General features: G+C 34.3%; 1 protein-coding gene across 1 annotated transcript; it reads left to right on the forward strand.

Moving 5' to 3' along the window:
- Positions 1 to 604: 604 nt before the first annotated feature.
- Positions 605 to 9,764, forward strand: LOC122005409 (probable LRR receptor-like serine/threonine-protein kinase At1g53440). Its single transcript, XM_042560441.1, has 24 exons — positions 605 to 845; positions 1,906 to 2,083; positions 2,185 to 2,256; positions 2,365 to 2,433; positions 3,261 to 3,332; positions 3,425 to 3,496; positions 3,627 to 3,698; positions 3,839 to 3,910; positions 3,998 to 4,069; positions 4,154 to 4,225; positions 4,315 to 4,386; positions 4,533 to 4,607; positions 4,701 to 4,766; positions 4,853 to 4,915; positions 5,006 to 5,044; positions 5,160 to 5,209; positions 5,312 to 5,676; positions 5,819 to 6,011; positions 6,088 to 6,225; positions 6,618 to 6,736; positions 6,807 to 7,017; positions 7,146 to 7,383; positions 8,343 to 8,493; positions 9,233 to 9,764. Exons 1-24 carry the CDS (start codon positions 731 to 733, stop codon positions 9,584 to 9,586), a joined length of 3,000 nt encoding a protein of 999 aa, XP_042416375.1. The 5' UTR covers positions 605 to 730; the 3' UTR covers positions 9,587 to 9,764.
- The last annotated feature ends 5,268 nt before the right edge of the window (positions 9,765 to 15,032 follow it).

Consider the following 15,032-nt stretch of genomic DNA (forward strand, 5'->3'; position numbering starts at 1 on the left):
AAAACACGTAGAAATTTTAAAAAAATATCTATATGACATATCCTAAATTACGTATCTAAGTTTTTTTAAAAGACTATTACTGTTTATAGTCGTCTGCTACCATTACAGCAGTGGAATCAATTATTTTTTCTTTAAAAGATTAATTCGTATTAAAAACTCACTGTTCTTACTATGTGAGGATATTGATATAATATTAGATAAATATATGAAAACTAATTTTATATCATTCTAAATTTTCTAAATTCATCAGCCAATTTTAATAAAAAAATTTTAAATTCATTCGATCAAAATTAATTGATAAATATAAATAGTCCAAAATGACTTAAAATTAGGTACAATGAATTCGTGTAATTCCTCTAATTATATGGATGACTTTAAATATTAGTTTGATGAAATATATTGATAGTAAATTTTTTAAAATATTAATTGATTATATTTTAAAAGAAATTAATCAATTCAATGTAGCGGTTGACTCGGAATAGTGAGTGTGAAAATTGATTTGATTATGTGATTTAATAATTTTAAAATTACGTAAAAAGTTAAATTTTTTAATTAAAATATCTATTTCGACTGCCCATGAAGGCTTCAGTTTGTCTCTGTCTCTCCCCAAGATATGTTTCTATCTTTCTTTATTTTGTCATGATCTGTAGCTCGTTCAGTCGTCTTAGATCTGTTTGCTTTAGCTCGATTTGAGCACGCGGGAAGCGAGGGGGCAGCGACGCAACTGGAGATGAACGAAACCCGCAGCATGCATTTGCTCAAGCATCTTCCTCTTGCGCTTGTTTTGCTACTGCTGTTCTGCTTGGATCTCGGCTGCGACGCCCAGAGGCTGCCACCGGAGGAAGGTTCGCCGTGTTTCTCCCTTGCCCTTTCGATCTGAAATGGAAGAGCTTGCGGTTGTATGACAGCATATGCTTTCCTTTTTTACCAGTTGCTTCTTTAGCTATGAATTGCTCAAATTGGAACCGGGACCTCTGAACTGATACACTGATGCCTTCTAATCTTTCTTCTCGTTTTATTGTTTACTTCCGGTAAAGGGTTTACCCCATTTTTACTCTTTTCAGTGAATAAAGATGTTTTCTTTGAGATAAGTTTGTCTTCGTGGCCCTTTCCTTTCGAAAAGAGTCTCTTTTGCAAGATTCAGAAGTGTAAACGGAACTACGAACAGAGAGAAATGAACACATAGTTTTTATACTAACGACTTAGGATTATACCAAGCATATACTACAAAAATGGACCATTCTTAATCTAGGCTGTATTCTGAAAGATAGTCGTTGATCTCATTGGTGGGAGCAGCTGTACTGGCAATGGTCAACTACAAAGTATCCAATTAAAATTCCCTATTGTTAGTCAATGGAAATTCTAACATAGTCAAATTGATGTTTTTCCTTAATACTAACTATTAAATGCTAACTGCAGTGATTGATGTGAAAACTCAATGTCTCCGATTGAACTGTGCATAATCTTTGCCTTCCATTCCACTATAATTTAGACGATTTTTTTTTAAAAAATAATTTTGACCAATTCAGAAGAGATATACATTCTGAGCAACCTCCATGAAAAAAAATGCACAATACATATTCTTGTGGAGGTTTTGCCTTCCTTGGTACCACAATTTCACAGTTTAACAATGAATGCATCATTTTTTCATAAGTAATTAACTATATACATCCCAAAGGATAATTCTATGTGTAACTAATATACATACAAAAAGAATTGTTTTTCTTGAAGACTCTGTGTTTAATTTTAGTTGCCAAGGCATGCAAGAGAATGTACCAGAGTATGCATTCTTCTGAGTGGCGGTTTCTATGGAATCAAAAGAATTACAAAAATTTACCATAGTTTCGTCACTAACTCATAAGTAGAATTTGACTTCTAATATGTGCTATATATTTTTGGATACAGTTGCAGCATTGCGTGTGATCGGATCCAAGTTGAAAAAGGAGTGGGACTTTTCTGTGGATCCATGTACTGGAACTAATGGATGGAGGGTTCAGCCCCCAAGTAACATGCCTCATTTTGCTAATAATGTGACATGTGGAAACTGCAATTCAACCTCCAATATTTGCCATGTTACTAGCATGTAGGCTTAGTTAAATAAAAATGCATTACAGAGTGATGTTCCTTCTTGATATTTTTCCAATCACTTAAACAGATGCATGCTTGTTTTCTTTTTGAGTGCAGCAAACTTATGAGCCAGGACTTAACTGGCATTCTTCCAGAGGAGTTTGCCAATCTGACCTTCTTAACAGATATGTAAGCCTAAAGTGACATCCTGTTACTAGTGAATCAAAACAAGTTACGAACTGTTGGAGTTACTTCTGGAAATGTGTCTAACTTATCCTATTGTCACTCTTCGAGCAGTGATTTAACGTGGAATTATCTCAATGGAACTATTCCGGCAGCTTGGGCATCTCTTCCTCTTGTCCACCTGTAATTTACATCCTTCCAGTTCATTTTTTTTTCTTTTCTGTGTTTCTTCATATAACCTTCTATGTAAATGCTCTATTCGGAAACCATTTTATGAGAAAACTTGTCCGTGCATTACTTCATAGTATTATAATCTTCGATATAAATATTTTATTCAAAAATAATATTGCAAGAAATTATTTTCTTTGAGTATTTTTTTTTTTAGTAGAATAAAAATCTTAAAGAAATCATTACCATTTCTTGTCTCTCATTGTCATCTATGAACTCGCTTTTAATGTTTCCACTAAGAGATAATCTTTTCCCATTTGGTGTCTCATCCTACCACCACCATCACTTCCACCACTCTTTCCAGATATTAGCTAGTGCTCCCATTGAAGACCCATACTTAATTGCATGGTTTTGAGTCTTTTGACTTACCCACTTATTGCTAGGCTATTCCATGAATATCACAGCTTAATAGCTTATTCCCTGAAACACTGCTTAAACCAATTTTCTTTTCACTTTCTCAGTGTCCTTTCTTGTCCTTGTTCACCGCCACCTTTTTTCATCCTTCCTATCTTCTATAGAGAAAGAGAGTAAGTATGCCAGTGGAGAGGAGAGGACGAAAGCTGAAATTTTATTTTAAATATTTTTTTGGGGGACAATTAGATTACTAACACTTGTAGGAGAGGATTTCAAATTTTCATAATTAGATTACATATCTTAGCTTATTGGTTGTGTTATGAGTAATATTGTCACGTCAAATGATCAAGATATTTTTTTCTTCAGAAATTTATAGGGTGACAATGATCTGAAGATATGAAATTTGTGATCATTATCTCATTGTGCAGGTCCCTCCTTGGAAATAGGGTTTCTGGTACAATTCCTAAGGAGCTGGGAGGCATGATCACCCTTGAAGAATTGTGACATTCTTGCTTCCATCTAAAATAACTACTATCTGGGTTTTGTTTCTCATAGAGTTCTTAGTTATCATGGAACTTTTTCTCACAAACAGGGTAATTGAAGGTAATCAATTGGAAGGATCAATACCTGTCGAACTTGGAAAACTCACCAATTTACGACGCTTGTAAGTCTTTGTCAATATATGTTAATACACAACCTATGCCATAGAACGTCCTCAAGCTCAACTTTATAATTAAAACTCCCTAGTAAACCTGGGTTTGTTTAAATTATTCAACTCATTTCTTTCCTTGTAGACTTGCCAATGGGAACTATCTAACTGGGGAGTTGCCAGATTCGCTTGGGAACCTTCAAAACCTCACATATTTGTATGTCTCACAAAACATTTTCAATATTTAATGGTCTCTTGTGTTTATTACAGCCAATAAATGGCTATTGCATAGTATTATGTGTCTAAATTATGATTGAAAGAAGAAATGGGCACTTGAGCATGTCTAATATTTTGTAGTTTGATTGATGGCAATCCAATATCTGGGAAAATTCCAAGATTCATTGGGAATTGGACACAGCTTGAGAGACTGTATTTACTACTGCTCATTTATTTTCTGATATTCTTATACTTGCAAGTTCATTCAGCCATTGTAATCAAAATTACACTTTGCTACAGAGATATGCAAGGCACATCTATGGAGGGACCTTTTCCTCTCAGTTTTTCAACTTTGATGAATTTGAAGGAGCTGTAAGAGAATTTAATCCACTTCTCTGAAACAAGTTTTGTCTTTTAGTCTTAACTTTTAATCATCTTGCTTTCTTTAATTTGCAGAAGGGTGAGCGACTTGAAAGGAGGAATTGGTACTTTCCCTCCATTGCAGAATATGAAAAAAATGCTAAAATTGTGAGTCTCAAATATGGAAAAGGAGCAAAAGTTGATTTTGTTTACATTTGACCCAAACCATTTACCTGCTGGTTACTGCTATGATACAGGGTCTTGAGAAACTTATCAATATCTGGGGAACTTCCTGAATATATTGCAGAAATGAGCACTCTAAATACCTTGTAAGCTTGTTAAGAGATTCATTTGATAAGTTTTAGCTTTTTCTTCTTTTGAGGGAAAGCTTGCAAGCTTCTTCTGCAAAGCTGCATTATTAAGATTTATTCACCTAGTCAGATTACAATGGCATTTTTCTTATGTTTTGCAACAGGGATTTAAGCTTTAACAACTTGTCGGGTTCAATTCCAGCAAGTTATGAAGGGCTAACACGGACTCTAAATAAAATGTAAGCAACCAGTCATTGTCTGTATTTGCAGGATGAGTGTATAAAATGCCTCCGTTCTCATAGTTATTGTGTGATTGTATCTTTTTTGTGTAGGTACCTTACAAATAACAAGTTCACTGGAACAATACCCAGTTGGATCTTAACGAGCACTCGCCAATTGTAAGGAACTTGCTTCTGCAATATAATGTTGGATATCAGCAATATTACATTATATATTCATAATCTAGTGGGTTCATGTTACACAGTGATATATCCTACAACTCTTTTACGGGACTACCTGCACCCTCTGTTTGTCAGCAAGGCACTGTGTTAGTAATCCATGATCTGAATAACCTCATAGTTGGCTTACATTCTGATAACATTTATGCCTTGTCTAATATTGACTTTTATTCTTGTAGTAATCTTGCATCAAGCTATTCATCAACAAATTCTAAAAAGTATGTCTGTTTGTATCCTTTTCTTCTTATTTCTTTACTTGTGGCATGGTTAGTTATTCAGTTATCACTTCAGATTTATAAAAGAGAATTGCACTGATTTCATTCCTTTTGATAGCATAAAATCATGCTTACAGAGAAACTTACCATGTTCTAGTGAAGCTAGAAGTGAGTATCATAAGTTGATAATATATTTTTTGTTTTTAACTGTCAAGTTTATGAAGATATCCAAGCAGAAGCAATGTTCATTAATTTTTGTGCTTCTCACAGATTACAATTTTTTTATAAACTGCGGTGGTGGTAAGGTGATTATTGATGGCAATGAGTATGAAGATGACACAATAGACTTGGGTGCATCCAACTATTTTCCTTCTGATAACGGGAAATGGGCTTATAGCTCCACAGGAGATTTTATTGACAATGAGAGACCACATTACATAGTTGCAAATAAAACATCATTAAATATACCAGAGTTGTACATGACTGCTAGGCTTAGTCCACTTTCTCTTAAGTACTATGCTTTTTGCATGTACAAAGGGAAGTATACCATTGGTCTGCATTTTGCGGAGATAGAGTTTACCAATGATGAAACATATAGCAGCAATGGGAGGCGCATGTTTGACGTGTCAATCCAGGTGACTTGTTTAATCATATCTCCAGTTAATTTAGAATCTCTCATCACTAGTTCATACTTCAAATTTTCTCTTTCCAACCATGTCTTCTTACTTTTTCATTGTCAATTTTAAGTGAAGATTTAACAATTATGTCGATTCACAGGGTGTAAAAGTTCTGCAAGACTTTGATATAGCCAAGGAAGCTAATGGGACTGGCAGGGAAATAATTAAATACATTACTGTAATAATAGATGGAACTTTGGAAATTCATTTCTATTGGGCTGGGAAAGGCACAAACTCTGTTCCAAATAGAGGTGTATATGGGCCTCTTATATCAGCAATTTCTGTTACACCAGGCAAGTCTCTGGAGGTTTGTTCTTATTATTCTTCATTGTATGAAAGTCAATGCTCTAATCTTTGTTTCTTTTTAAGATTTCAAGATTCCTACAAATCATAAGAAGCTAACTGTTGGAACTATTCTGGCCATTGTTGCTAGTGCTTGTCTGGTGTTTCTACTGAGCTTGTCTCTTATCCTCTGGTATTTCTGGAGGAGAGATTCCAAGAATGATGGTAAGGAAAAAGATTCTGGAGTACTTTCTTTCTGCTTTCTGTAAATGTTCGTATATGCCCCAGGAGGGGAAATTACTTGGCCTTTAATCACTACCTATGTCTTGTTTTTGAATGATTCCTTCACCCATGTGGTTGGTAGAGATCTAATATGGTTTTTCTTATGAAATGTTGCAGCATTGTAGCAGATGCAGTTGGAAAATATTTCCTATTTTCTGAAACCATTGACCTTTATTTGACAGTGTAGTTGTAATTTTATCTCTGTGCATTCATATTCCACTTGTAACTATGGTTTCGGTTGAAGTAGATGCTTAGCTGATTTACTATATTAAAGGAAATATTTTAACTTCAAGCTCCTAAGTTATCTATTCAGAACATTGGCATGATACTTGCAGAGCTCAAAGGAATGGAACTGCAAACTTGGCAATTCAGTTTAAAGTGTATCAAAGCTGCCACCAGAAATTTTGATCTGTCAAATAAGATAGGTGAAGGAGGATTTGGTCCAGTTTACAAGGTAAAATATGCATTGGAAAAGTTTTAGCTTTGGCACCTTCATTATACTACCTTTTTGCTCCATTTCTCAGGGTTTATTACCAGATGGTTTGGCAATTGCTGTCAAGCAACTTTCTTCAAAGTCTAAACAAGGGAATCGTGAATTCCTTAATGAAATAGGTGTTATATCTGCCTTGCATCACCCAAATCTCGTCAAGCTCTATGGATGTTGTACTGAAGGAAACCAGTTATTGCTTATTTACGAGTATATGGAAAATAATAGTCTTGCTAGAGCTCTGCTTGGTTAGTGCTTCTCTGTCCCTATTTCCTATTACAAGAACTTAAAAAGTTACCAGTGTCTTTTATCCTCTTTTTTCCCCTCTTTCTTTCTAGATATGCTATACAGGTTTATGTTAGTTGTCTTATTCTAGGTCCTGAAAAATATAGATTGAAATTGGACTGGAAAATCAGGCAGAAGATTTGCCTAGGAATAGCAAGAGGTTTAGCATATCTTCATGAGGAATCAAGGTTGAAGATTGTTCACCGAGACATCAAGACAACAAATATTTTGCTTGACAAGGATCTCAATGCAAAAATCTCAGATTTTGGCTTGGCAAAACTTGATGAACAAGAAAATACCCACATTAGCACTAGAGTAGCTGGCACTTAATAAGTATCTCCTTTCTGTTTCATAACCATGTCGTAATTCTTTTCCAGTATATAAACAGCTTAATGATTGATTTTGGTGGTCCAACTGTCCTGTTTTCACTATTTGACCAAGAAACAAAGGAGGCATATTGTAAATTTGTACCATCAGCTTCATAATGTCCCTGTATTCTTCTTCTCTCCTTTTACTTTATTTAGAGTAGCAGGCTCTAAGGATGGATACCCCAATCTGAGAAGACTATGCCCCCAAGAGGAGCATTGCTAATTTGGAAATTGATTGTAACTTACATTATTTAAGCTTAAACATGCAAAGGACTAGGACAATTTGAGGTAATAAAGTCTTTTCAACTTACATAAATTTGATGTGTTGTTGAGTCAAAACCATTTTGTACAATCTGGATCAAGATTTTCTGACTGATGTGAAATCCAAGGCCGTAGGAGTCCATATACTCAGATTTAATCAATGTTTGTGAGAAATATAATGCATCGTCAATAAACAAACAAAACTATAAGATCCTCGACAATACTGACAAGATGCAGCATGGGCACAACAATTGCAAAAATTTGGGATTACAATGCCTTACATTGACGTTGGTGAGAATCTCTGAATTCAGAGTCTTTGATTGACTCGATCTGATCTTAAAAAGAGTCGTATCCTTCTTAACTCCCCCAAACTGAAGCCATTGCAGGATACTGAAGTTTGTGAAGATGAAGTGATGAATTCTGTTGGATTATGATAAAATAAAGATAGATTAGGATTCAATATTCAACTATCATGACAAGGAGTTGATATTGGAAGAGAAACTAAGCAAATAAATCCTATTTATCAATGTCTGTTTACTATATATTCTAACAAACTACAATACATTATCCAAAATAGAACAAAGGACATACCTTTAGCTGGTATTCTAGATGATACTGCTTGCTTTATTAACTTATAAACAATGAATTTGTTCATGCAGCGGATACATGGCTCCTGAATATGCGATGAGAGGTTACTTGACTGACAAAGCTGATGTTTACAGCTTTGGAGTTGTAACACTGGAAGTTATCAGTGGAAAGAGCAACACAAAGTATAGGCCAGAAGAAGATTGTGTCTATCTTCTTGACTGGGTGAGTATAAGAACACTTAAGATATGTTGTCTAATTATCTGTAATGACATCTGAAACGTGCTGGTGCAACTTTTAAAATGCATTTCGACCAGTGATTTAATTTGTAAAGCCACTATCATATGATATGCCCATACCTATGGTTCAACTTGTCAAGGCATTAGCATCTGAAACTATTTCTCAACTTTTCTTCTCTGAACTTGTGATATGTAATTCTGCCATCATTAAGCAATTCATAATGACCCAAGACAGTGTATTAGTAGAGCATGTAATAAAGCATGCCAGGTAAGATTGTTTTAGCAATGACATTCTACCATTCAAAGAAAAAGGGTTATCCACTGAAACAAGAAAAATGGATCTTAATTTGTTCACACATTTTGCGGCACAAAGCAACTAGTTTTTTTTCTTCAGCTTTCTTATGCTTATTTTGATTTTGGCAGTGAGAATTTATTATTAGAGGATCAATTGTCTAGAACAGAATACTTTCACTCTGCATTCTGTTGTTAGCACAAATTTTGCTTATGCTCCTATGCATTTATGTTATTGCAGTTCGAGGCAATTCAGTTCATACAATCTTTGAGCTAAGCCACTATATTTAACCAACGAACTAGTCTTTAATATTCGTGTAACCTCTAACTTGCTTGATCATATGCTCTACTTCTAACCTCCTAACTGTTTCAACATGGCAGTTTTTGGTTCTAATAAACACTAACTGGTAAACTTTTTTATTTATGGAAAATAGGCTTATGTTTGCCATGAGAAGGGAAAGCTGCTTGAACTCGTTGATCCTGCTCTCGGTTCTAATTTCTCCAGGGATGAAGCCTTGCAGATGTTGAAGTTGGCTCTTCTTTGCACCAACATATCTCCCACTCTCAGGCCAAATATGACTTCAGTGGTCAGCATGCTTGAAGGGAAGACCCCCATAGAGCTTCTTACCGTACAGAGGTCAATCTCCGATTGTGCAGATTTAAGGTTCAAGGCCTTTGAGAAGCTAGCCGATACTAACCAAGCAGAAACCAATTCTTCAGACTGGCCATGGCCTGATTCCTCCCTCTCTGAACAGATTGATAAAGGAGAGAGCGCGCTGTTTTCATAGTGAAGAAATTTCCTCACTTATGGGGACAAAGTATGGCCTTTATAATTGTATTTTTCTATGCACACATACTGTTCTATTAGGATTAAGTTTGCAACTTCAAATTTGAAGTGTGTATTTTCTAAGTTCAGTCTGAAAGTTCTGTTTTTGAGGATCCAATCTTCAAGTTGTGGATTATGTTGGCATCGCGGAAAAACACCATGGTAATGATGACCTCGTAAAGACCTAGCTTGAGGATGATGTTATATTAGTGTTGTTGCTATATGCGTGATTCAGATATTACCTTTCTCCATTTAGATTTAGTACTTATTCATTTAGTTCAAAATGCTTTTTGTGCTCTCAAGGAATGGTATTTAGATGCATTTTCTTTTATATTAGGTCTCATTTTATTATATTCGTATAGCAAAACAAATGTATTAGTATTGAAAGACTGTTTGCACCTAATATTGAAGGATTGAAGAACAATTATACACTCTTAAACAAAATGATTGTTTTTATAGAACCCAGGTGGTCCAGTTGTTATGACTCAGTTAATCTTAGAGGCAATTGGCGCAGTATCATAGAAGTTTTCCACCGTTCCTCAAAGTAAATCGGAAGTGATGTAGTAAGTCGTGTTGGATGGAGTCCGGGCCGGTCACCCCTAGATTTAAGTGTTGGATGTGTACAGAAACTGTACAAGTTGAGAAGAAGAAAGGACGCCCTTTTCCATTCCTCTTCCCCCATTCATCTTTCTCATTCTCCTCCTATATATATATGCATCCAAGCTAATCAGAACAAGGGTGTGTGAAGGAGAACATATTAAAAGGATCGTTCATTAAAAGGGATTTGGTTTATGCACCCATTTCATATATTAGGTGTGGTAGATGTATTCGGCAGCTCCCAATTCAATGCTATGCATGATTCCTTAATCTAGCTTATCAAGGAAACCACTAAAACCGAATATGTTAATGAAGATTACAGATTCGGCCAAGAGGAAGAGACTTATAATATCTTAGTTGCTCATGATTATTTTGGTGGATTGATCTTCCAATATGCTAGTTTCAACAATTCTAAATTCTTTACATTTCTTCTTGACTACTTGACCTGTAATTGGTATTTGGTTCCCTGCTTTATTAGTACTATGGCTTTCAAGGTTCTTCGTGTGATCTTCTCGAATATGGCAAACTCTCTTCTCCGATTTCTTCTCAAGATCACGGTAAGTGCTCACTGTTTACAGATTTTGTTTCTGTATTTTTCAGTATTTAGAATAGCTATCAGAGCTAGTTAGAGTTCTAAAAGCATGAAACTCCTGAAAAAAAAAACATTTGTTCACTGTCGGGTGAGATCGTGACTGTGTCACAATCTGCCACCATTGCTGGGTGCTGGGAAACACCAGTCGTCACGGAGGTCCCGAGCCGCGGAAGAAAAAACGGCGGCCTCCTCACGAACCCTTACCGGCCGCGCATCAAACGCAGTCGCCGGGAAATCGTGACTGCGTGTCGCAGTTTCCCCCTAGTCGACGACGTCGTGAGAAAGTGTTGAAAGAACATCCCTCCTGTGGCTGGCGAGCGCCAGCGACTGCGTCGAGGGCCGGCGACCGCGTTCGTCGCAGTGGAGAAATCACGGCGTCGGCCGAGGAAATTGCAGGGAAATGTTTGGTTTTAAATAGTCAAAAAGAAAAAGAAAAAAAAAAAAAGAAAAAAAAAGAAGGAAAATGACGCTGGTGATGGAAACGAAACTTTAGGTTTCGTTGTTTGCGAATTAAAAAAATATATAATTATTTTTTATTTGCAGAGCAGAACAGTAGATGCAAAGAAAAAAATATTAGTGTATTTTTTTCTTCTATGATTTATTTTAATTGATGAGATTTATTTTAATAGGTTAGATTTAATTAAATATGTCAAATTTAATCCAACGGATTTTGATTTAATCAAATATACTTGAGTTTAATCAATAAGTTTAAGATTTATTTAAATGAGTTTAGGTTAAATAATAACAGAATATAGGTACAGAAGATCTTTGTCCAATTAAATTAATTTTAATAAGAACAACGGACTGAGCTCATGCTCAGGATTCAATTTCCCAATTAACTGGTCCAGTGTGTCAGTCAACAAGAATTCCTCAAATGAATAAAATTTATTTTTCTTATTTTTTTTTATAGATTTTGTATGTTTGTTCTATGCATATGTGTGAATTGAATTGAATTGATTTTGTTACTAATTTTCTCAATTTTATACTGATATTATTATTTTTCAATTCTAGATACACGAATGATATACATGATGATCCGTCGCGATATGCAACAGAATGAGTTAAGGGAGGTAATTCAGGAGATAAAGTATGACTCAGTTTACAGAGTCATAGGACATATTGGACGACTCGATCGATTATTTTAGTCAATAACAGTCAGGGCATCCTAAGGTAGTAGCACACCATGTGGGGGCGCTATGAAGGGCACATCTCATATTTAGAGTTGTGTGTGAAGCTACTTCACAATGTGGAGCAAGTGAATCCTGAAGAGTTTGAGGAGGATTCAAAAGAGAATCTGAATATGGTCTAAATGGAGAATCCTGAAGCTGCCCTACCTAATATTGCCCTAAATGCGTCTAGGTTGAAAGGGATAATGTTGACTACTGTACTAGTGTTTGTTTTAGTGGGAGTGATGTTAACTTATCTAGTTTATTAGATTTTTATTATTGTTACTGTCGTTATGTACCAATAGTATTAGCTCATTTAGTTTATGAAAATAATGTAGTAGAAACTGTTGTTATATACGAATAGTACTATATAATGAAAAAAATTATGTTATGTATTAACAAACTTGAAAATGATTAGTCCATATTTAATTTAATATTTAGTTCATGTCTAATTTAATGATTGGTTTATTTTATTTCTTTTTAAATAATTAGTTTATTTGATAGGATATGTATAATAACATTGATCAATGTTGATTAGATCGGATTATACAAATAATGAGTAGAAATAAAGTTACTGCTTGATTTTGTAAACCAACTCAAATTTACATTGAGTCAATTATAAATTAAATACATATGAATTATACTGAATTACTAAATAAAGTATTTATTTTAAATTATGGCAACTAAGAACATCATAGTTGAACTCAATACAAGAGAGAAACTATATGGAGATAACTATAAAATATGATATCTTAAGATACAATATGTTCTTTAGGAACAAGAGGTTCTAGAGGTCGTAAATCAGTTTATGAAAGAACCTGCTGATGGTTCTACAACACAACACAAATGTAATCTTGATGCTTATAAGACATGAAAGAAAAAAAGACTTCATTGCTAAGGGGATATTGATTAGTTTAATGGTTAACGACCTGATATTTGAGTATAAGTCATTACCATTAGCTCATGCTGTCTGAGTTATCCTAAGAGAAAAATATCGTGAAGTTAGCTTGAGCAAGTTTCGTCAGCTAATAGTTAAGTTTGACAATTGTAAAAAGTATCCAAATGTATCCATGCCCCAATATCTAAAGGAAATGATGAATATGATTCAGGATCTAAAGGCTGTTGGTCATGAGTTGACTGATGAACAACATATTCAAGCAGTAATATGTTCCCTTCTTGGTTCTTGGGAAATAATGAAATAGAACCTTATATATAGTGAAAGTATCAAGACTTTCACTGATGTCTCATGCTATGTTGAACTTAAGGCAAAGAAAATTGAATCCATAAGGACTTCTGGACAAACTTTTGTAACTGAAGGTTCTGTTGGAGAATTTGGATCCAAGAATAAGAAAAGATGGTTCAAGAAAGAAAAGGGAATAGAAGATGGTGTTGTTGCTCGGTAAGACCCAATCAAGAAAAAAGGAAAGAAACCTAAAAAAAAGTCATCTTGCTATAGCTATGGCAAGAATGACCACTTTGCTCGGGAATATACTGAGTTGAAAAAGATAAATCCATGTTTATCTTATTTCCATGAGTATTATATTGCTAGTTCAATGTTGTTTGTTAATTCTTATCCTTTGTGGTAAATTCAGGAGTAATGAACCATGTAGCTTGTGATCAACTACATACGTGGAGTATCGTCAGGTACTAGCTAACAAAAATTGGATATATATATATATATATAGGAAACAATGCAAGGATTGAAGTCAAAGGAGTTGACACTTGCAAACTTAACCTACGTGGTGGACACACCTTATTTTTCTACATGATGTCATGTATACTCCTAAGATTCGATAGAATCTGATTTCTGTCATTAGTTTTCTTGATTTGAGTTATTGTATAAACTTTTACAGTCCCTATATAAAACTAAGTATTAACTCTTGTTAATAGGATATGGTTATATATCGAATAGTTTAATGATTCTTGATGTAGAACCAGATACTAATTATAACAATAATGGTTATTTTTCAAATATTATTCTTACTAGCGATGCTAATATAAATGATGAAGTTTGACATGCTAGATTAGAACATATCGGATAAGAATGAATGAATAGATTAGCTAAGGAGGGTCTACTCGGCACTCATGCTAAAGTTAACTTATCTATATATGATCATTGTCTTGCTTGAAAAACAACTATTGGTAAGGCTATTAGGGATAAATCACCATTGCAATTAATTCATTTTGCTATTTGTGGTCCAATGAATGTGAAGGCTAGACATGTGAGTTATTATTTCATTACATTTATTGATAACTTCACACGTTTTAGTTATGTGTATTTGATCTCTCATAAATCTGAAGCATTAGATTGCTTCAATCATTATTTGAACAAAATTGAGAATCAATTAGAACATAAGGTTAAAACCTTATACATTGATTGTGGAGGTGAATATTTTTCTGATCAGTTCAAGACAATATCTAATGACAAAGGAATTATTAGATAGCTAACTATCCCTAAAACTTTACAACAAAATGGGGTTGTTGAAAGAAGAAATCGAACTCTTTTAGATATGGTTAGGTCTATGATAACTCAAAATAATTTGCCAATTTTCTATTAGGGAAATGTGTTATTAATTGCAACCTATATATTTAATTGAATACTTTCTAAATCTGTTTCATCTACTCCATATGAACGCTAGATAAACAGGAAACTAGATTTAAATAATATGAAACCTTAGGGGTCAACTGCTTATGTTCATGATAACATTCACAAATATGAAAAATTACGAGTGTATCTTTGTAAGGTATTCTGATACTTTTAAGGGTTATATTTTTATTGGTGAGCAATAAGATGAAACGATCTCTAAAATGTAGCCTAGAGATGTTACTTTTTTCGAAATTGAGTTCCCAACAAGAGGTGAAGTTGATAAGACAATTCCTTTATTTATGATAAAGGATGAGGATAATGTTCCTTTATCAACAAATCATATATCATGAGAGATGCCTAAATCTAGTCAACCTAATAGGAGTGCTTTGTCAATGAATAAGTTAGTTTCTCAATAGTTTAACCTACGAAGAAGTAATTGTTAGATTATTCCTCTGAGAATGCTTGA

The sequence above is a fragment of the Zingiber officinale genome, chromosome 7B (genome assembly GCF_018446385.1).
Source record: "Zingiber officinale cultivar Zhangliang chromosome 7B, Zo_v1.1, whole genome shotgun sequence".
Taxonomy (NCBI): Eukaryota; Viridiplantae; Streptophyta; class Magnoliopsida; order Zingiberales; family Zingiberaceae; genus Zingiber; species Zingiber officinale.

Excerpts from the sequence above, each read along its gene's own strand:
- LOC122005409 (XM_042560441.1), top strand. The coding sequence starts at position 731 with ATGAACGAAACCCGCAGCATGCATTTGCTCAAGCATCTTCCTCTTGCG. Across the intron at positions 4,226-4,314 it reads ATGAAAAAAATGCTAAAATT|GGTCTTGAGAAACTTATCAA; the intron begins GTGAGTCTCAAA and ends GCTATGATACAG. Across the intron at positions 6,226-6,617 it reads GAGAGATTCCAAGAATGATG|AGCTCAAAGGAATGGAACTG; the intron begins GTAAGGAAAAAG and ends TGATACTTGCAG.